Raw genomic sequence first — 23,136 nt, 5'->3', positions numbered from 1 at the left:
AAAGAAATAAACATGCCTTGTAATGTGCAGTGAGAAATACTATATTGATATAACAGGTGGGCTGGATAGGAATACAGTCAGTGAGTATAGAGGCAGGGAAAATGTGTTTTCTGAGGGAGAGAGAGACAGCATCTTGGCCACATGATTCAAGGCTGCCTAATATCTCCGTCTTCCTGTTTTTGGAGTCTTTTCACTGTGTTCCATCACAGGTGTTGGAGTTCACAGAATGACCCTCAGGCTTCTGGCTCCCTGTGACTGAAGAGCAGCAAGATAATGTTTATCAGGTCCAATCTTCGAGTGGATGCACCTTTTTTTTCCCCCTGCTGCACCACACGTGGGATCTTAGTCCCTTGGTCAGGGACACAGCCGAGCCCTCTGCACTGGGAGCACGGTGGCTCAGGATTTTGGACCACCAGGGAAATCCCTGAATTTGCTTTCACCCTGCTTATCATGGTCCAGCGTGTCCCTCTGAGATTTTAGCCTCCTGGCACATGAAATAACACGTTTAAGAATATTCCTTAGCTGCGGAAGATACTACACGGAAACGGGGTGGTGGCCATTTAAGAAGACGCCAAGAGCCGCTTCCTCCCCTGCCACCCCTCTCCTCCCCGCCCGCCGCCGCCCGGAGCCCGAGGATGTCCTTTTCCAGAGCCCTTTCCGCGGGTACTTAGAATCCTCGACAGAAATTCCCAGAATCGCGCCCTTCGCGGTACCAGGCTGGGTTGCGTGGCCGTATTACCCAGGCGGCTCTGCGGCAAGAGGCGGTTGCTCTGGACCAATGACTGTGCACGACCGGGACCCCGCGCTGCACGAGACTTCCGGCGGCGCCCGCGTCGGGGCCTCGTTGCCTCCGCCTGAGTTGTGCTTGGCTTCGCAGGCGCGTCGGAGCCTGTCAGCGTACGCGAGGCTGGAGCAGAGCGAGCGGGGAAGAGCCTTCCTCCCCGCGCTGCCCAGTAGAGTCGAGGGTGGGCGTGGTGGGGAGTTGCGGCGGAGCACAGTTAAGCCCTCGGAGCCCTCCGTGATTCCCCACCTTGCGTGGCCGGGGGACCCTGCGCAGGGCACCATGGCGGCCCTGGCGGCAGAGACCTACCTGGCACCGGTGAGTGGATGGCCCCTTCGGCCCTTTGAACGCCCCGCCACGTCGTCCCAGCGCCTCCATAGAGAGGAAGCTGTTGTCCAGGGTCTCTTCGCTTCCCCTAACCCTGGGGCTTGTGGAGGCTGGTCAGTCAGTCCCAGCCGAGTGTCCTAAATCCAGGCCGGGGTTGATATGGATGGGTTCCCAGTGCACTTGATCTGTGCAGGGGTGTCCCAAGCCCATGAACCACTAGATGAAAATGCTGGAGGTGAGGCTGAGCGGCGTTAAGTTGTGACTCGCATAGCCTGTTGGAAACCGTGGAGAAAGATCTGGAATGGCAGACTGAAGAAAGGGTCCACTTCTTAGGTTGGCGGGCACCATGGAGGATTTGGAGGCAAGGAGGGAAGGAAGCTGATCCAGATTTTAATAAGTTTCCTCTACATGTTGAGTGGAGTCGCCAGCGAAGGACAGGGCTCCCTGTAACCCCCACACGTACGTGGAACCCTCTGTGCCATCCTCCATGTGTGTTGCAGGTGTGCAGAACGAACTTTAGAGCCCGCATCCTGGGTTCAGCTCCAGGGTCTGTCCCTGCCCACTAATGGGGAAGGTTGCTAGGTCTTGACTCCACAGTTTCCTGTGCTGTGAAATGGGGTTAATCCCAGCATATTCTTTCTGCGTTCTGGTGAGAAATGAGTAGGGCAGGATGTGAAAACCACTGAATGCAGCACAGTGCACCCAGAGACGCTCAGGAAATGCTAGTTATGGCTCTTCCGGTACTCTGATTTCTAGGGTCGAAGGAGGTCTTTTTCCCTAGGCTTGTCCTAACGGCAGTGCTAGAGAAATGGGCTGTCTCAGACCGTCTCTGTCTCTGGACCACCTGAATGGAGCGCTTTGAGGAAAGCACTCAAGCAACAGGATGGAGACTTCAGTGTGTGTTGTGTCTGTGCCCCTCCCAGGGCTGTGACCTTGAGCAGGTCTCATCGCTGCCCTTGTCTCCCATCCCTTGGGGTTAATGAGGATATTAACATTTCCTTCTCCTGGCTTATGGTGATCAGAGAGGGTATTGCCCAGGATCCAGCCAGGTAGCATCGCTCCAGACAATTCAGGAGCAGAGCCCCTTGTCCTAGAATGATCTTAGGGACACCCCACCCCACCCCCGCCGGGGAATCAGGTCTTGGGGTTCCCCGGGTCTCAGGCTGTGTCCAGGTGAGGCCTGCAGGAATAAGGAGAGCCTGGGGACAGATGCACAGCATGTGCAGCATTTTTAGAGTCAGGATGCTCAGTCATGGCAGACCTCGTTCGCTCCTGTGTCCCCATGGACTGCAGGCCGCCAGGCACCTCTGTCCATGGCATTCTCCAGGCAAAAATCCTGGGATGGGGTGCCATTTCCCACCCCAGGGGATCTTCTCGACCCAGGGTTTGAGCTCGCGTCTTGCGTCTCCTGAGTTGGCAGGCAGGTTCTTTACCACTAGCGCCACCTCACTGCTCCTCTGCTAGGAGGATCCTGGGGTGGGCTGGGAGCCAGGAAGGTCACTGGATTCATCTTGGCAATTGCCATCTGCTTATGCAAAACTAGCTTGCCATTTTCAGCAGCAAATTCATCCTTCTGTTAAAGACATTTCCTTTTATGTGAAAAGTGAGGTGGTTAAAGATAGGGTGGTGGTGCCTTGTGGGAGCCTTTGAATGTCAACACGCAGCAGGTCCCAGGATTCTCTCCAGCGTGTGACACTGTTTGCTCTTGTCACGGCCCCAGTCACCGCCAGTAATTGTCTTGTGTATTTGCTGTTTGTTTGTGTGGCCCTTCCTCAGAGAGGGCTTCTCACATTTGCTCCCAACCTATGCGCTTCCCTGATCCCTGATAGCTCAGTTGGTAAAGAATCTGCCTGCGATGCAGGAGACCCCGGCTGGATTCCTGGGTTAGGAAGATCCCCTAGAGAAGGGACAGGCTACCCACTCCAGTATTCTTGGGCTTCCATTGTGACTCAGCTGGTAGAGAATCTGCCCACAATGCGGGAGACCTGGGTTCGATCTCTGGGTTGGGAAGATCCCCTGGAGAAGGGAAAGGCTACCCACTCCAGTATTCTGGCCTGGAGAATTCCACGGACTGTGTAGTCCAAGGGGTTGCAAAGAGTCGGACATGACTGAGCGACTTTCACTTTCACTTTCTCTAATCTTCCCACTGTTTTCTTTTTTTTTTAATAATTTTATTTATTTATTTTTGGCTGTTCTGGGTCTTTGTTGCTGCACAGGCTTTTTCTGCTTGCGGTGAGCCGGAGCTACTCTTTTTTGTGGTGTGCAGGCTTCTTATTGCAAAGGCTTCTGTTGTTACAGAGCCCAGACTCCAGGCGCTGAGACCTCTGTAGTTTAAGCACATGAGCTCAGTAGTTGCAGCTCCTGGGCTCTAGAGCACAGACTGAGTGTGACGCCTGGGCCTAGTTGTTCTGAGGCATGTGGGATCCTCTTGGACCAGGGATCAAACGGGTGTCTCCCGCATTGGTAGGTGGATTTTTTACCACTGAACCATGAGGGAAGCCGCCCCTCTGCCCCCCACTCCGTTTTCTCATCATCAGAATCCTTAGAGCCAGCTGATGTTGTCTTGCTCAGTTATTCAGTTGCTTATTGAGAATCTGTGAATCCCTGTTTGCTGCTTTATCCCTGGGCCTGGAACAGGGCTGGCCCTATATGTAATGAGCTCACTAGCTGCTTGTGAGCTGGTGGGCACTCATGACCCTTGGAATCAGTTCAGACCCCAGCATGGCCCCCTGCAGTTGTCCCTCTGACACCCTCCGTGTGGAGTGTGTGTCCCCTTCCCCTCCATCCTTCCCCAGCTCACTGCCCTCCAGCTGCACCATCCTCCACTCGCCAGACTCTTACCGACTTCCCAGCCTTTGCCCTCGCAGTCCTCCCCGCTCAGGATGGCCTCCAGTTCATCCCTGTGCATTGCTCAGATCTTTGCTCAAATACCACCTCTTCTTTGAAGCAGTCCTGATCTTTCTAGTTCCAGCTAAAGTACTACCTGCACCCATTTGCTTGGGATCTAGCTTTTTTGTGCAGAGCTGGGTGCTGGTTGAGATTTTCCAGGGCCTTAGAGGGGCAAAGAAGAGAAATAATCATTAAAAACAATGGTCATAGCGGGCTTTCATGGGGCCCTTGGTTTGCTCTGAGGGACTTTTGTTACCTTTCATCTTCTTCGATCCCCACCTCTTCAAAGTTAGGTTCTGTTATTTTCCTGAATTCTTTATAGACGAGAAACTTGAGGCTCAGAAGTGTTACCTGCACCAGGTTACGCAGCTCTCAAGTTAGTTGAAACTCACACCTTGTCCGTCCGCCACCAGAAGCTGTGCTCCCAAGTACGGCAGGCTGGAAAGGCCTGAGGTGAACACCTGAAGTAAGCAGGCTCTGATCCCACCCAACACCCCAAAGCGCATGATGCTACTCTGTTTGACTTGCCAGGCACCAGTGATCCTCAAGGATGTGGTTGTGACCTTCACCCGGCAGGAGTGGAAATTACTGGACCTGACTCAGAGGACCCTGTACCAGGAGGTGGTGCTGGAGACCTCCAGGCTCCTGGTCTCACTGGGTAAATTTCTCTTCACCTCCGTGGTGGCAGGGGTGGGAGTTCTGCAGCCTCCTTCTGGGTTCCATCCTCTCGAGGCCTGGGTGGTGGAGCCACCTGCACCCTCCCCCCCCAACCAATCTTCCTCGCCATGTTCTGGGCTTGCTTCCTCCCACTTGCTCTCCCTTTGTCTCCAACATGGATGGTTGAGCAAGAAGCCTGGTCCTCCTGGCGGGAGGAAGTGGGGCTCCTGGGAGCAGGGTGTCCTGAGGACCTGTCCCCAGGACCTGGGAGAATCCACAGGCAGATTCGCACCCTGGCTCTGGGTCTCACCCTGACTTCTCTCTGTGAGTCTGCTCGGGTCACTGTCTTTTCACAACAGCTTTGGGTAGGAGTGGGCACCTCAGTGCTTCTCTCTGAGACCCTCAGATTTCTTATCTCTACTCTTTTCAGCGTGTCTATGTCATGCCCTTTCTGTGAAGGTGTTTTTATGACAGAAAGTGACCTCTTGCCCCAGCACTCAGCAGGGGCTCAGCCTGAGGCCCCTGTAAAAGATTCCCATGATAGGGATCTGAGACCTGATTTGAACTGGCCTGTGGTGAGAATCCGGCATCACCTGGTGAGACACGTGGACTTAGATTAATCAGAGAACGTCTATGGGAAGAGTGGGTGTCTTTTCCAGGGGTCCCGTGGCTGCACGTGAGCAGGTTTTGGATTCTATAGGAGGGAGGCTGTTGTGTAGACATTGCCCGAGGCTGGTGTTTGTGCCTTGGTTTCAGGACCCGGGGCAGCACTTTTTGTCATGCGTGGGAGTGCCGTTATTCTGAGACCTTCCACCCTAAAAACCACACTCGAGAGAGTCTTCACAGTCTTTACAAAACACCTTTGTTCTGTATCTCCACAACCAGGGTATCCCGTTTCCAAAACAGAACTAACCTGCCTGTTGCATCCTGGACGAGAGCTACGGATGGTGAAGGGAGCACTTTCCCCAAGCACTTCCTCAGGTGGATTGCCAAGATCCAGGCAGCGGTGCTCACTGCAGACTGGGAGGGACTGTTGTCTCTGAAATTCTGGGGAAGCTTCTTATTGAGACCTCTCTGGGGATGCAAGTTACACCCAGAAGTTGAAAAGGCCAGAACCAGCTTTGAACAATCATTAGATCCCTTGTGCAGCCATGCCCAGGTCCTGTTCATTATATGCAAACAATCTAGTTCTTATCCCTTATATACCCCACATCATTCCTGACTCCATCCCCTTCCTGAATGACACCCCAGTCCACCTGTCTCATCTTCTCTTGTCTGCATGATACTGCACACCCCATGATCGCTGCACTTCCACTCTGTCTCCTACACCAACTCTCCCAGCCACTCATCTCACCTCAAACCCTCACCACTCTCCACCTGCTGACCTCAGCCTATGAGAAAATTCATGTTGGAAATAAAGACTGCTTGCTTCTCTTTCCCTTCACTCAATCCTTTCAGACTCATCTGCATCTGATTGCCACTTGAAGCCTTTCTTCTCACCTCCCTCTGTCCCTCCCATGACAAATTCCTGAATTAGAAACATCTCCCACCTTCTTGGGCATTCTTATCATCTCTTATCCACCCACCACCCCCCCCGCCCCCACTCCCTGAGCTCTAGAATGGCCTCGATCAGTGTGACTATCTGTACAACCAGCTTCTCAGAGGCTGTTTGTAGAAGAAAGGCCTACATTACACTTCCATTCACCCCCCTTATTCTTTTTGTTTTTTTAAACTGAAGTTTAATTTACACATATCAGTGTTCATGACTCTTAAGGCCTTAGCTTGATGAATTTTGACACATGAATAAATCCAAATAACTACCATCAGGTCAAGATCCTGACCTTAGGAGGCTCCTGCAGGCCTTCTTAGTCCATACAACCTCTTACAAACATAACCACCAGTACAACAAGGAATTTTTACTATTCATGAGTGGGTAAAACAGAACTTCATAGTGTGTTTTCCACTTATCTCCTTATTGATCATCAGGATGTCTGTGAGATTCATTCAGTTCAGTTCAGTTGCTTAGTCTCTTTGGAACCCCATGGACTGCAGCACGCCAGGCCTCCCTGTCCATCACCAATGCCCAGAGTTTACTCAAACTCATGTCCATCGAGTTGATGATGCCATCCAAGCATCTCATCGTCTGTCGTCCCCTTCTCCTCCCACCTTCAATCTTTCCCAGCATCAGGGTCTTTTCAGATGAGTCAATTCTTCACATCAGATGACCAAAGTATTAGAGTTTCAGCTTCAGCATCAGTCCTTCCAATGAATATTCAGGACTGATTTCCTTTAGGATAAACTGGTTGGATCTCCTTGCAGTCCAAGGGACTCTCAAGAGTTTTCTCCAGCACCACAATTCAAAGGCATAAATTCTTTGGCGCTAAGCTTTCTTTATAGTCCAACTCTCACATGCATACATGACCACAGGAAAAACCATAGCCTTGACTAGACGGACCTTTGTTGGCAAAGTAACATCTCTGCTTTTTAATATGCTATCTAGGTTGGTCATAACTTTTCTTCCAAGGAGCAAGCATCTTTTAATTTCATGGCTGCAGTCACTGTCTGCAGTGGTTTTGGAGCCCAAAAAATAAAGTCTGACACTGTTTCCACTGTTTCCCCATCTATCTGCCATGAAGTGATGGGATCAGATGCCATGATCTTCGTTTTCTGAATGTTGAGCTTTAAGCCAACTTTTTCACTCTCCTCTTTCACTTTTATCAAGAGGCTCTTTAATTCTTTTTCACTTTCTGCCATAAGGGTGGTGTCATCTGCATATCTGAGGTTATTGATATTTCTCCTAGCAACCTTTATTCCATCTTGTGCTTCTTCCAGCCCAGCGTTTCTCATGATGTCCTCTGCACATAAGTTAAATAAGCAGGGTGACAATATACAGCCTCTACCTACTCCTTTCCCAACTTGGAACCAGTCTGTTGTTCCATGTCCAGTTCTAACTGTTGCTTCCTGACCTGCATACAGATTTCTCAAGAGGCCAGTCAGATGGCCTGGTATTCCCATCCCTTTAAGAATTTTCCAGAGTTTGTTGTAATCCACACAGTCAAAGGCTTTGGCATAGTCAATAAAGCAGAAATAGATGTTTTTTCTGGAACTCTCTTGCTTTTTTGATGATCCAGTAGATGTTGGCAATTTGATCTCTGGTTCCTCTGCCTTTTCTAAATCCAGCGTGAACATCTGGAAGTTCACAGTTCACGTACTGTTGAAGCCTGGCTTGGAGAATTTTGAGCATTACTTTACTAACGTGAGATGAGTGCAATTGTGCAGTAGTTTGAGCATTCTTTGGCATTGCCTTTCTTTGGGACTGGAATGAAAACTGACCTTTTCCAGTCCTGTGGCCACTGCTGAGTTTTCCAAAGTTTGCTTGCATATTGAATGCAGCACTTTCACAGCATCATTGTTCAGGTTTTGAAATAGCTCAACTGGAATTTCATCACCTCCACTAGCTTTGTTCAAAGTGATGCTTCCTAAAGCCCACTTGACTTCAAGTTTCAAGATGTCTGGCTCTAGGTGAGTGATCATACCATCGTGATTATCTGGGTCATGAAGATCTTTTTTGTATAGTTCTTCTGTGTATTCTTGCCACCTCTTCTTAACATCTTCTGTTTCTGTTAGGTCCATACCATTTCTGTCCTTTATTGTGCCCATCTTCCCTGGTGGCTCAGACGGTAAAAGCGTCTGCCTGCAATGTGGGAGACCTGGGTTCAATCCCTGGGTCGGGAAAATCCCCTGGAGAAGGAAATGGCAACCCACTCCAGTATTCTTGCCTGGAGAATCCCATGGATGGAAGAGCCTGATGGGTTACAGCCCATGGGGTCGCAGAGTCGGACACGACTGAGCGACTTCACTTTTTCTTTCTTTGCATGAAATGTTCCCTCAGTATCTCTAATTTTCTTGAAGAGATCTCTAGTCTTTCCCTTTCTATTGTTTTCATCTATTTCTTTGCACTGATCACTGAGGAAGGCTTTCTTATCTCTCCTTGCTCTTCTTTGGAACTCTGCATTCAAATGGGTATATTTTTCCTTTTCTCCTTTGCCTTTAGCTTCTCTTCTTTTCACAGCTATTTGTAAGCCCTCCTCAGACAGCCATTTTGCTTTTTTGCATTTCTTTTTCTTGGGGATGATCTTGATCCCTGTCTCCTGTACAATGTCACAAACCTCCGTCCGTAGTTCATCAGGCATTCTATCTCTCAGATCTAATCTCTTGAATCTATTTGTCACTTCCACTGTGTAATCATAAGGGATTTGATTTAGGTTAAGTCAAATTCATGTGGTTGCAGTTGCTTGGAGTGTGATGCTTTCATACTGTATAATATCTCATTGTAGTAATATGTTAAAGTTTATGTTATTTCTTCTCCTGTTGATGAACATCAGTAGTCATTCAGTCGCTCAGTCATGTCTGACCCTTTGCAACCCCATGGACTGCAGCACACCAGGCTCCTCTGTCCTTCAATGTCTCCCGGAGTTTGTTCAGATTCATGTCTGTTGAATCGGTGGTGCTATCTAACCATCTCATCCTCTGCCGCCCCATTCTCCCATTGCCTTCAATCTTTCCCAATAGCAGGGTCTTTTTCAATGAGTTGGCTCTTCGCATCAGGTGACCAAAGCATTTTTTTTTAACATTATAAACATAACCACTATGAGCAGTTATGTTGGGTGTATACCCAGAATTGGGTTGACTCAGACATGGGATAGGTGTGTATTTAACTTGAAGAAAAAGCACCCAACGATTTCCAGTGTGGTTGACCTTCTGGCACTCCCACCAGCCACATGTGAGTTCCCACTGCTCCCCACTCTGTCAGTGCTTGGTGTTCTCTCATTACTCTCTGTGGCACTTTAGAGGAGGTTCTCAGGACCATATACCTCCAGCCAAACCACAGGAGGGTAGCAGGGCTTAACATTTCCATCTTCCTCTTCCTGCTTGCTTGGTGATTTTGTTTCTTCTGTGTTGGCATTACTAATAGGCCTCATTTGTATATTGGATTCCCTTCAGATGACAAAGCGAAAACCAAGACCACAGAGACTGCTGCTTCTCAGCAAGCCTTGTTCAAGGGACACCTACTTCAGAGGTCACTGACTCAGGAAGTCTGCTGTGCTTCTCCGTTGGGGCAAGCTCGGGAACTGGAAGGAGTGTCAGAAAAGCAGGGAGGGCATTTGAAGACAGGAACAGTCCTTCGCAAGGAAACCCTCCCTGGAAACAGGATCCCTGAATGTGGTGATCTGGGGAGAGGCGATAGTTTGGGCTCAAAAGATTTACAAGATCAAGTCTCCTCAGGAGATGCTCCTCATGCGTGTGAGTCGTGTGTTTCAAGGGCAGACCCACTGTTTCACGGAGGGAAGACTTCCTACAAATGCAAGGAATGTGGGAAAGGGTTTGTCAAGAATCGCTTCCTTCTTCGACATCAGCGGATTCACACTAGAGTAAAACTCTATAAATGCAGAAAATGTAGGAAGACGTTTCTCAAGAAAGCAGACCTCACTCTACACTACAGCTTTCACACTAGGGAGAAACTCTATGAGTGCGGTGAGTGTGGGAGAGCCTTCAGCCGCAAGTCTCACCTCACGGAGCACCAGCGGATTCACACTGGAGAAAAGCCTTTCATGTGCGCTGAGTGTGGCAAAGCCTTCAGCCGCAGGTCACACCTCACAGAGCACCAGCGGAGTCACACTGGAGAGAAGCCATATGTGTGCAGTGAGTGTGGAAAGGCCTTCGCCCACCACTCTGACTTCATTCGGCATAATAGAACCCACACTGGGGAGAAACCCTTTGAGTGCAAAGAGTGTGGGAAAGCCTTTAGTGAAAGCTCTTCTGTAACTCGCCACATGAGGTGTCACTCTAGGGAGAAGCCCTATGAGTGCAGTGAGTGTGGAAAAACCTACAGCTACAGCTCAACCCTCACCACCCATCAAAAGATTCATAGTGGAGTGAAATCCTACACATGTATGAGATGTGGCAAAGCCTTTTACAAGAAGACTGGGCTCAGTCAGCATCAGAGAACTCATATCGGGAAGAGTTCTTTAAAGTAACTATTGTGGTGAATAGTTTGGCCAGAAGAAAAATGTTCTTTGGCATCTGAGACTATGTACCCAAGTAACCCCCTATGTCCCCTCATGTGCTCAGTTTTGCTGTGATTGTGTGTTGCCTTTAGCTGTAGCTGTAGCTGTAGCTAACCCCATCTTTCATCCCTGTTGCTGCACACAGTGTCCTGGGTTATGGAGATGGGTGACTGGGACATGAGTCTTGTGACTCGTGTCTAGAATGGGAAACAGACATGATAACACACAGGTGAGGTATGCCAGTGTTGTTGCTGTGATAGTAACATGCCTGCAATCCCCATCCAGCATAATGAAGAACAAGGTCAAAACTGGCATGGAGGCCAGATGTGATCAGAAGGAGTCATCCAGTGGCTGCGAGCTTGGACTCTGGACAGTTGGGATGCCAACATTCCTGAGCTGTGCCTATCACCATCTGGATGACCTTAGTCATGTCACTTCCGCACAAGTCTGTCTGCATGTCTGTGAAAGTAGAAAGATGTCTGTTAAACTGTAATGCGTGGGAAGAGGAACAGAAAGTATACAGGGGTGATATGCAGAGTGTGAGGTATGGAAGAGCCTCAGCCATGTTTGAAGATGGAGAAGAGCACTTGCAAATGGAACAGCATGTGCCAAGATCCTGAGGTAGGCCAGAGCCGGGACTGTCAGAGGAAACAGGTGGTGGGCAGTGAGATGGAGGGGCAGGGCATCATGAGAAATGTGGATTGTATTGCAACTGCTCTGGGAGCTGAGGAAGGGACTCACAGCACAGTGGGATGGTGTCATTTGTCTCTAAGCCTCCCTTTGGCTGCTGTGTGGAGCACGGACTGAGGAGGATAAAGAACTGATGTTGGAGAGAGGGAGGAGGCCACTACAGTCCAGGAGGACGTTGACAGTGGACTGGCCCAGGATGGTGGCTTTGGAGATGACCTGGGACACGTGAGGAGGCAGAGTTGATGGGACATGTGCATAGTTTGGATGTTGGGGTGAGTCTCCGGGAATGACTTTACCCCTTCAGTCCTGACAGAGCCCTCTGCATCCATAGGAAACGTGACCCATGGCTTGACAGTGTGTTCCAGTTTCTTAGTCACAAGTTTCACAGTTCGCAGTTTCACAAGTGTGGTGAGTGAGGCTGAAGGTCCTTTTCTGGGATACACAAAAGTCAGAAAGACTTGTAGTTCATCCTGGTAGTTTGGGCAGTTGAGTTTTCCATGACCTTATTTCTCTGACCCAGGAAGGGTCCTGGCCCTGCTCAGGTTACATGACTTTGGGCGGGAGGGTGCGTCGAGCAGTGATGAGATTTCCGTCACCTGGGCCACCGTTCTCAGCTGTGCTACTTAGTGGTGCCCGTGACCCAGACCAGCTCAGGGAACTTTGGGTTCTTGGTCTCCTCCCTTGTGAACTTGGAGTTGAATTAGCCGTTGGAACCTTCATTATTTATGAAACAAGTGTGTTGGCCAACATGCCTCCCCAGGTTGTTGTGAGGTTAAAGGACAGTGTTGTAAAGAGACTGCCATTCGGCTGGGTATGTGGATGCGCTTCAAAGTTGGCTGTTGTTACTCACAAGTTCCCTCTCCACGCCATTCTCTTCCTTCCTCACCAGGAGATGTGCTGCTGGTAATTTCCTGATGGCTTTTCAGCAGGTTTTAGTTCTTAAGAAGCTTGATCATGGGCTCTAGTGACATTCAGCATCAGGTCTTGGTTCTCCATCAGCCAAATTTCTGTTTCTCTGAATAGAAATTCAAAACCTGCCTTTAAAAATCTCTTGTGAAGGGAATTTTGAGCTGCCCAAAAGTGCTGACTGCTAATTTAATTTACCCCATATTTATTTAATGTTATAGTTGATATGCATAATTTCAGTTTAAATATGCACTCTTATTTTTTGGATTTTTTTGCATCACTTGTTCTTTTTCTCCCCTCCTCCCCTTAAATTTTCTATTAATTACTTATAGGTTTTCTTTATTCTAGTTGGAAAGCATATTCTCTAATTGTGTTTGTTATTGTTTAAGATTTATAAGCACTTATTAAAAACAGTAGAGCACAGAATTATAAGTACTTTTTCTTCTTTGCTACTAAGACACTTAACAGTGTATCTGATTCTTAGTCTATGTGTTGAGACCTTGTATGTTAATTTCATCATTCTAACTCCACAAGGAAACATCATTCATGTTTAACACAAATTATGAGCAGTTGCATCCATCTATGCAGGCATTTACCCTCTTGGATCTTCATTGTTTCTATCATTGCAGGTCTTCCATCTGAGATCAGTTTCCAAATCCTTAAATATAAACTTTAGGATTTCATTTTTGTGTATTAATTTTCTATTCAATTTCCCATATGGAGTTCAAAACAGTCATACTCTTCTTTTTTTTGGCTATGTTCTGTGGCGCCTGGGATCTTAGTTCCCTGACCAGCATTCAAACCCGTGCTCCCTGCATTGGGAGCGAGGACTCAAGCACTGGAGCACCAGGGAAGCGCCTACTCATACTTCTTCTTAAAAGGCAACTTTGCTGTGTGTATAGAAATCTACACTGGCAGCCTTGTTCTTCAGCAGGTCCTTCAGTGGGTCCTGCCACCGACTCCAGAACTATAATAATACTGGGAATGCGTGCCAACCTACTTTGTTTATTGCCTTGTTGTCTTAGTTTAGGTTAAGAACAGAGGAATGGGGTTTGAGGTTTTCAACCCAAAAGTAATAAATAGTGCTGAATATGTAGGGGGGATAATGAAATCCATTATCCCAGTGACTGAACTGATGAATTATACTAGAAACTGGGTAGATGGTCTCCTATCCAACTGTTTCTTTATCAACACACAGCTTATCTTCCATGGACCATGTCAGTGAGTTTCGGACAATGGCATACGGGCAGAAGCGATTGTGAAATTGTGTCTTCACGGCATCATCTCATGTTTGCTTCTCTGTTGGGATGTCCTTGTGGGTGTGTGATTGCTGTTCTGACACGCCCCAGGATTTAGTGCTGTCTTGGGAGCTGCAGGTTCAGGCTATCCATGGACTGACCATGTACAGGCAGTTTTAGCAAATTCCTTGGTGATGCTGATGTTACCAGCGTGGGAACCACTGAGTAAAATCATTTAATGTTAGTTCACAAAGACAGTGTAAGCAACTTATCTTTCTAGTACCATTTTTGGGTTGGTTTGTTTGTTTTTAGTTTTTTGCTCTGTTGGATACTCGTCAGCCATGAACCAACCGTTCACTCTCAGAAACAGACATTGACAGAATATCAAATTATCAGCTGCTCCCCTACCTCATACACTAGACATTGTGTGTGCCTGCTCAGTCATGTCCAACTTTTTGCAACTCCGTGGACTGTAACCTACCAAGCTCCTCTGATCATGGGATTTTCCAAATGAGAATGGAGTGGGTTGCCATTTCCTCCTCCAGGGGATCCTCCCAACCCAAGGATCAAACCTGTATCTCCTGCACTGCAAGTGGATTCTTCACTGCTGTGCCATAGTGTAGTACCTACATTTAAATCCCCAACTGGGAATGGAACCCGGGTCCTAAGCAATGAAAGCACCAAGTCTTAAACACAAGACCACCGAGGAGTACCCTTCCCCATGATTTTTAGTAGCATATTTTTCCTGAGGGTGTGACAGACTTAAGAAGCTTGCCAAGGGCTTCACAAACAGGGGTCTCCGATTCAATATCTCTTGTGGATGGCTTTGCCCAACATGGCCACAGAAATCTAGAGTGGTCATCTTTGGAATCACACAGCATTGTTTTCCAGGGTCTCGCAGGGTTGTTTGGCCTTCGCTGTGGAGAATGGGAAGGGTGGGATGCAAGACAGAAACTACATTACCCAACGGGCTGTGCTTGTGCGTGGGTGGCGGGACACTCGTCCAATGACGACCCAGGACAGAGCTGGACGCTCCCGCGGAGGTGGAGGCCGGACTTCCGATGACGTGACGGAGGCTGATGGGGGTCAGTGCCTCTCCTTGGTGGAGACCCGAGTCCAGACCGGGGGCTGTTTCCCGGGTAGCTATTAGGGATCAAATAAGGAAGGAAGGGAACGAGAATTGGACCCTACTCTGCGCCTTTGTGCAAGCCCCCCGCCTGGCTGTGCGTTCTTCGGGCTCTGCCCCAGCCCTCCTTCCTTCTGGCCCACTTGTCCTTCTGTGGCTTTTACACGTGGGGAGCCGAGGCTCCTAGTGCGGGTCAGCCAAGGTCACGCCTGGCCAGGGCCGGATGACTAGGGAATCCACTAAGCTTGAAGGACCCGCCGGGCTCCCTGCTCAGTTCACGGGGTCCGCTGGCGACGGTCAGCTGGGCCGGACGCAGGTGAGTGGGTGGCCTTTAGGCCGCCAGCCCCTGGAACCGTGGTCCTATTAGCCTCGGGATATGACACAGAGGATGCTGTTGCCCTAGGACTTTCCCCCTTCCGCTCTCTCTGCCCTGGAATTTGGGGTACCCAGAGATGAGTCATTCTTGGCCCATGGCTCTTAATTGAGTAGGGGATTGTGTGAAACACGTCCATTTTGGGAACCCGGTAGGATGAGGTAAGGGTTTCAAGAACTAGCATGTGCGTATGCTTCGATGTGGCACTGGACTGGGGATGTTCTTGAAACCCTAAGTGTACTTTATGTTTTGGGGGACCTGAGACCAGGTAGGCAGAAATCAGCCACGGAATGGCAAATGAGGAGCTGGGCCTTGTGAGGGCTGTGGGAGCCAGAGAAAGTTAGAGCTGAGAGAGGTGCCCTAACTCAGCTCTTAATAGTGATGCCTAAAGCTCAGCTTTTCTGTTCACCTGTGTGAATTGAATCGCAGAGAAAGAGTTTTGGATGAAGTAGAAGGAGGACACAGCATGTTCCCTCTAAACAGTGTGTCCCTACTTGGAGAAGATAGTTGAAAGTTTTGTAGTAATTGTTCAAAGAGGGCGTGATCAGCATCAAACATTCTTCTGAATGGTTGGTGGTGAGGTAAGTAGGAGTTTGCATCATCAACCTTCAGGTCCAGCTGGTCTGGGGTCTACATGCTTGTGGGCAGCATACCTTCTTAATCATTAATTTCTCCCACCTGGAGGGGGTTTCAGTATCTACAAAATACCTCAAAGATATTGTTATATGTATCCCATGGTGGGGAAACTGGACCTTCCCCCAAGGCTGCTCTTGATTGTTTCTCCCTGGTCTCACATCCCCTCCCTTCCCTAATTAACAACTGCTTGGAATTGTTACCTGCCCCTTGGAGCTCAGGTAAGGTCATGGAGGCTGAATGAAGGCTATTTCCTGTAACCAAAGAAATGAGGGACACCGAAAGGCTCTGCGCCCAGGAGCCCCACAGGGCCCTGCTTTTATCAACAGGCTTCTCTGGTCACTGAGCAGCCTGGGGGTGAGGGCTGATTGTTTCCCTAGTGTTCAGTCAGGCGTATTTTCCTCTGGTCAAATCCAGTGGTGCATATTTTATTATTTTTACTTTCTTTTGGATTTAATTTGCTGCATATTTTTTCACCTTTATTAATTAGGACTGTGGTTGTGGTGGTGGTTTAATCGCTAAGTCGTGTCCGACTCTTTGTGACCCCATGGACTGTAGCCCACTAGGCTCGTCTGTCCATGGGATTTCCCAGGCAAGAATACTGGAGTGGGTTGCCATACCCTTCTCCAGGGGATCTTTCCGAACCAGAAACCGAACCCAGGTCTCCTTCATTGCAGGCAGTCTCTTTACTGACTGAGCCACCAGGAAATAGTTCTGTAATTATTTTGTGTGCTTGTTACATTTTTGTATCAGTTAGGCTCATCTCGTAAAATGAGTTGAGAAGCATTCGTTCCTCGTATTTTCTGAAAAGACATGTTATTGTGGTATTATTTACTCTTTAAATGTTTTATAGAATTTGCCAGTGAAACTATTTGGGTCCTTAATATTTCTCAGTGGTGTATGATGATTTTTTTTAATAGTTTTTGAACATATTTTTATTCAGTTTACTTCTAAATACATAGTTTGATGCTATTATAAAAGATATCTTTTTTTTCCAATTTCCAAACAGTCATTACTAGTATCAGAAACAAGTCATTTTTGTATATTGGCCTTTGATCCTGTGACCTCACTGAACTCAATCATTCTCAATCATTTGATCTAGTAGCTTTTTAGTGAATGAGTTGTAATTTTCAACATAATCATGTCTTACTTGAATAGAAGTTTTGGTTCTACCTTTACAATCTTTTTTTTTTTTTTTGGTATTTTTTATTTCACTCTGCCGGTTCTTAGTTGGCAGCATGTGAACTATTAGTTGTGGCATGTCGGATCTAGTTCTCTGACCAGGGATTGAACCCTGGCCCCCTGCTTTGGGAGCAGAGTCTTAGCCACTGGACCACAAAGGAACTCCCTAACTTTACAATCTTTAGGCCTTTTTTTTTTTTTTCCCCTTCATGTTACAAACACAGATCTTTAGTACCAATACAATGTTAAGTAGAAGTGATGAGCATAGACGCATTTGCATTACTCCCAATATCAGGGCAAAAGCATTAGGCTTTCAACATCAAATGTGTTAGCTGTGTTGTGTTTTTTTTTTTTTTCATAGATGGACTACATCAGGAAGTTCCCATCTAATCCTAATTTGCTGAGAATTTTTATCATTTACTGGTTTTGAATTCTGTGAAATGCTTCCACTACGTGTTTGAGATCATTGTTTTTTAGTTTATTAAGATAGATAACAGGTTCAATTGTTAAATCATCTTTGCATTCTTGATAAACAGCACCAGGTTATGATTTACGTGTTTACATATGTATATGGCTGGATTCAGTTTGCTATGCTTATGTGGGTGCTAGTCCCTCTTTTTTCTTTTTATTTTATATTGAAGTATTCGTTGATTATTGAAGTTTGGCTTCCCAGGTGGTGCCAATGGTAAAGAAGCTGCCCGCCAATGCAGGAGACATAAGAGAAATGGGTTCTATCTCTGAGTCGAGAGGATCCCCTGAAGGAGGCAATGGCAACCACTCCAGTATCTTTGCCTGGAGAATCTCATGGACAGAGAAGCCTAGACAGCTACAGTCCATGGGATAGCACTGAGTCGGACACGACTGGAGCCACTTAGCACACACATTAGCTGATTAACAGTTGTAACATTCACTTAAGTATTAATACTTGGGAAGTGATTGAATCTTCTTTTAGAAGAATTTCTATACAATTACTATTGTTTCATCTTTAAGAAAACAAACAACCACAAATGTGTTCCACTGGAGAAGGGAATGGCAAGCCACTTCAGTATTCTTGCCTTGAGAACCCCATGAACAGTATGAAAAGGCAAAAAGATAGGACACTGAAAGATGAACTCCCCAGGTCGGTAGGTGCCAATTATGCTACTGGAGATCAATGGAGAAATAACTCCAGAAAGAATGAAGAGATGGAGCCAAAGCAAAAACAACACCCAGTTGTGGATGTGGCTGGTGATAGAAGCAAAGTCCGCTGCTGTAAAGAGCAATATTGCATAGGAACCTGGAATGTTAGTTCCATGAATCAAGGCAAATTGGAAGTGGTCAAACAGGTGATGGCAAGAGTGAACGTCAACGTTTTAGGAATCAGCAAACTAAAATGGACTAGAATGGGTGAATTTAACTCAGCTGACGATTATATATGCTACTGTGGGCAAGAATCCCTTAGAAGAAATGGAGTGGCCGTCATAGTCAACAAGAGTCTGAAATGCAGTATTTGGATGCAATCTAAAAAATGACAGAATGATCTCTGTTTTTGTTTCCAAGGCAAACCATTCAATATCACAGTAATCCAAGTCTATGCCCCAACCAGTAATGTTGAAGAAGCTGAAGTTGAACGGTTCTATGAAGACCTACAAGACCTTCTAGAACTAACACCCCAAAAAAGATGTCCTTTTCATTATAGGGGACTGGAATGCAAAAGTAGGGAGTAACAGGCAAATTTGGCCTTGGAGTACAGAATGAAGTAGGGCAAAAGCTAATAGAGTTTTGCCAAGAGAATGCACTGGTCATAGCAAACACCCTCTTCCAGTAACACAAGAGAAGACTCTATACATGGACATCACCAGATTGTCAATAGCGAAATCAGATTGATTATATTCTTTGCAGCCAAAGATGGAGAAAATCTATACAATCAGCAAAAACAAGACAGGAAGCTGACTGTGGCTCAGATCAGGAACTCCTTATTGCCAAATTCAGACTTAAATTGAAGAAAGTAGGGAAAACCACGAGGCCATTCAGGTATGATCTAAATCAAATCCCTTAGGATTATACAGTGGAACGGACAAATAGATTCAAGGGATTAGATCTGATAGACAACTGCCTGAAGAGCTATGGACAGAAGTTCGTGACATTGTACAACAGACAGGAATCAAGAACATCCCCAAGAAAAAGAAATGCAAAAAAGCAAAATTATTGTCTGAGTATGCCTTACAAATAGCTGTGAAAAGAAGAGAAGTGAAAAGGAAAGGAGAAAAGGAAAGATATACCCATGTGAATGAAGAGTTCCAGAGAATAGCAAGGAGAGATAAAGCCTTCTTCAGTGCTGAGTGTAAAGAAATAGAGGAAAACAATAGAATGGGAATGACTAGCGATCTCTTCAAGAATATTAGAGATACCAGGGGAACATTTCATGCAAAGATGGGCTCAATAAAGGACAGAAATTGTATGGACAGAACATATTAACAGAAGCAGAAGATATTAAGAAAGAGGTGGCAACAATACATAGAAGAACTATTCAAAAAAGATCTTCATGACCCAGATAATCACGATGGTGTGATCACTCACCTAGAGTCAGATATCCTGGAATGTGAAGTCAAGTGGGCCTTAGGAAGCATCACTATGAACAAAGCTAGTGGAGGTGATGGAATTCCAGTTGAGCTACTTCAAATCCTAAAAGATGATGCTGTGAAAGTGCTGCACTCAATATGCCAGCAAATTTGGAAAACTCAGCAGTGGCCACAGGACTGGAAAAGGTCAGTTTTCATTCCAGTCCCAAAGAAAGGCAATGCCAAAGAATGCTCAAACTACTGCACAATTGCACTCATCTCACACGCTAGTAAAGTAATGCTCAAAATTCTCCAAGCCAGGCTTCAACAGTATGTGAACTGTGAACTTCCAGATGTTCAAGCTGGATTTAGAAAAAGCAGAGGAACTAGAGATCAAATCGCCAACATCTGTTGGATCATAGAAAAAGCAAGAGAGTTCCAGAATTCTTTATTGATTATGCCAAAGCTTTTAACTGTGTGAACCACAATAAACTCTGGGAAATTCTTAAAGAGATGGGATTACCAGACCACCTGACCTGCTTCTTGAGAAATCTGTATGTGGTCAGGAAGCAACAGTTAGAACTGGACATGGAACAACAGACTGGTTCCAAACAGGAAAAGGACTATGTCAAGGCTGTATATTGTCACCCTGCTTATTTAACTTATATGCAGAGTACATCATGAGAAACACTGGGCTGGATGAAGCACAAGCTAGAATCAAGATTGCTGGGAGAAATATCAATAACCTCAGGTATGCAGATGACACCACCCTTATGGCAGAAAGCGAAGAAGAACTAAAGAGCCTCTTGATGAAAGAGGAGAGTGAAAAAGTTGGCTTAAAACTCAACATTCAGAAAACTAAGATCATGGCGTCTGGTCCCAGCACTTCATGGCAAATAGATGGGGAAACAGTGGAAACAAACTTTATTTTGGGGGGCTCCAAAATCACTGCAGATGGTGATTGCAGGCATGAAATTAAAAGACGCTTGGTCTTTGAAGTGAAAGGTTGTTGCTGAACGAAAAGACACCGGGATTCTTGGCCTCTGTGGGAGAAGAATTCAGTCCGGGGCTAGAGACGAGGCTTGATCACTCAGAGCTTTTGTGTAATAAAGTTTTATTAAAGTATAAAGGAGACAGAGAAAGCTTCTGACATAGGCATCAGAAGGGGGCAGAAAAAGTGCCCCCCTCTAGTCTTCAGCTGGATGTTATATAGTCACTAGCAGTCTGTTAATGAAAGAAAGGAATATCTTAAAACTCAGAATGGCACCAGGCCCCTCACCCATAAGATGCATTTTGGGATAATCTTGGCACCAGATGATTCATCCCAGGCCATAAAATGATTGACTTGAATCTTGTAGAAGGGCAGAATACCATACAAATAGTTTTGTTTACATAGATTGCTGCTGCTACTGCTGCTAAGTCGCTTCAGTCGTGTCCGACTCTGCGACCCAATGGACGGCAGCCCACCAGGCTTCCCCGTCCCTGGGATTCTCCAGGCAAGAACACTGGAGTGGGTTGCCATTTCCTTCTCCAATGCATGAAAGTGAAAAGTGAAAGTGAAGTCGCTCAGTCGTTTCCGACTCTAGCGACCCCATGGACTGCAGCCTACCAGGCTCCTCCGTCCATGGGATTTTCTAGGCAAAAGTACTGGGGTGGGTTGCCATTGCCTTCTCCGTTACATAGATTAGGGGAACAATATCTGAGTATAACATACTGGTTTGTCAAGTAGGTTCTGAGCCATCAGGTGCAACCATTTGAAGACAGAGTCTGGGGTAAATGCACAGTACATTAACATAGCTTAAGACAAACATTTCCATAAGAAAAATGCATTGGTTAACTTGAGGTTTGAGAATAGTTAACTTCAGGTGAAACCAGGTGTCATTATGGCAACACAGTATTTTAAGAGAAACCTCCTTTTAAATTTGTATAGAGAAGGAAAAAAATATCGCTAGTTTGTTTCCTCCTGCCGCTTTGTTTCCTCCTGCCGCTTAAGAGAGAGATAAAAATGTCTGAGACTTGCAGCCTATTTCCTCCATTTGGAGACACCTGGCCTTCCTGCCTGTTACCCTCTCAGAAGGAAAGTTATGACCAACCTGGTAGCTCAGATGTTAAAGCGTCTGCCTGCAATGCGGGAGACCTGGGTTCGATCCCTGGGTCGGGAAGATTCCCCTGGAGAAGGAAATGGTAACCCACTCCAGTATTCTTGCCTGGAGAATCCTATGGATGGAGGAGCCTGGTGGGCTACAGTCCACGGGGTTGCAAAGAGTCGGACAGGACTGAGCAACTTCACTTTCACTTTCAGACAGCATATTAAAGAGCAGAGACATTACTCTGCCAACAAAGGTCCGCCTAGTTAAAGCTATGGTTTTTCCAATAGTTATGAATGGATGTGAGAGTTGGACTATAAAGAAAGCTGAGCGCTGAAGAATTGATGCTTTTGAACTGTGGTGTTGGAGAAGACTTTTGAGAGTCCCTTGGACTGCAAGGAGATCCAACCAGTCCATCCTATAGGAGATCAGTACTGAATATTCACTGGAAGCACTAATGCTGAAGCTGAAACTCCAATACTTTGGCCACCTGATGTGAAGAATTGACTCATTGGGAAAGACACTGATGCTGGGAAAGATTGAGGGCAGGAGGAGAAGGGGACGACAGAGGATGAGATGGCCGGATGGCATCACCGACTCGATGGACATGAGGTTGAGTAAACTCCAGGAGCTGGTGATGGACAGGGAGGCCTGGCATGCTGCAGTCCATGGGGTCACAAAGAGTCGAACACGACTGAGTGACTGAATTGAACTTAACTGAACCACAAATAACTGAAATTGTCTAACAACTCAAATGAGCAGGAAACAGAATTTCCTTTAAACACTCCAGGAAAAAAAAAACAAAACAAAACACAACCTTGGTAACAACTTGAGTGTAGCCCAGTCGGACCCATCCGTGTCTTACTGGATATACGATCTACAGAACCATAATATAATGAATTGGTGTTGTTTAAGCCATTGGTTTGTGGTTATCTGTCAGTACAGCAATAGAAAGCTACTGCATCATTATTCTTTGACTATTTCTTTAGTTTTTTTTTTTTTGGCTGTACTGCCCATGTAGGAGTCCTAGTTCCCCAAGCAAGGATCAAACCCTGTCCCATGCATTGGAGTGCAGAATCTTCGCCACTGTGAAGGAGTCTTTTGGGCCTAGAAAAGAAGACAACAGTCTCAAAGGCCCTTACTGAGTCATCTGACTTTGGAGAAAACAAAACTGAACTTTAGGTCCCGCCCTGATGCTCCAGGCCCGTTGCATCTATCTGGGACTTCTGGGACTTATCACCCCCTGTCCAGAAACCTTCCACCCGCTACACCTGCCCAGAACTTATCACCCCCTGCCCAACTACAAATGCCATCTCAACTAAAGCATACCCAAAACATCCCGCCTGATTAACGTTTCCCTTATCGCTTCCACAAACCTCCCTATAAATATGGAGCCTCCCTGATCCCTGTCAGCGTTCATCCTGGTCGTTAGGCTGATTGTTATCCCTCCTTGCCTGAATAAAGGTAACCTACTGCTGTTGAGGTCGTCTTTCCTTTTTCTGCCTCGGCCCGAACTATACCTTACACACTGGACCACAAGGGGAGTCCCAAGTACTTCTTTACTTTCTAAGGCAAGGATATTTCCTTGGCTTATGTTAAACTTTTCCAGCTCTAACCTAGAAGTGGCCTCTTATCTAAG

General features: G+C 46.7%; 1 protein-coding gene across 1 annotated transcript; it reads left to right on the top strand.

Annotated features, from left to right (window-relative positions):
• Positions 1-778: 778 nt before the first annotated feature.
• Positions 779-22,977, top strand: LOC109571884 (zinc finger protein 550-like). Its single transcript, XM_070770278.1, has 5 exons — positions 779-1,099; positions 4,529-4,655; positions 5,540-5,635; positions 9,659-14,998; positions 22,519-22,977. The coding sequence occupies exons 1-4, from the start codon at positions 779-781 to the stop codon at positions 10,690-10,692; spliced, it is 1,578 nt and encodes a 525-aa protein (XP_070626379.1). The 3' UTR covers positions 10,693-14,998; positions 22,519-22,977.
• The last annotated feature ends 159 nt before the right edge of the window (positions 22,978-23,136 follow it).

The sequence above is a fragment of the Bos indicus genome, chromosome 18 (assembly GCF_029378745.1).
Source record: "Bos indicus isolate NIAB-ARS_2022 breed Sahiwal x Tharparkar chromosome 18, NIAB-ARS_B.indTharparkar_mat_pri_1.0, whole genome shotgun sequence".
NCBI lineage: Eukaryota > Metazoa > Chordata > Mammalia > Artiodactyla > Bovidae > Bos > Bos indicus.
The sequence above is the reverse complement of the archived record's forward strand: the minus strand, read 5'-3'. Positions and strand labels throughout refer to the sequence as shown.

Excerpts from the sequence above, each read along its gene's own strand:
- LOC109571884 (XM_070770278.1), top strand. The coding sequence starts at position 779 with ATGACTGTGCACGACCGGGACCCCGCGCTGCACGAGACTTCCGGCGGC. Across the intron at positions 1,100-4,528 it reads CAGAGACCTACCTGGCACCG|GCACCAGTGATCCTCAAGGA; the intron begins GTGAGTGGATGG and ends TTGACTTGCCAG. Across the intron at positions 4,656-5,539 it reads CAGGCTCCTGGTCTCACTGG|GGTATCCCGTTTCCAAAACA; the intron begins GTAAATTTCTCT and ends CTCCACAACCAG.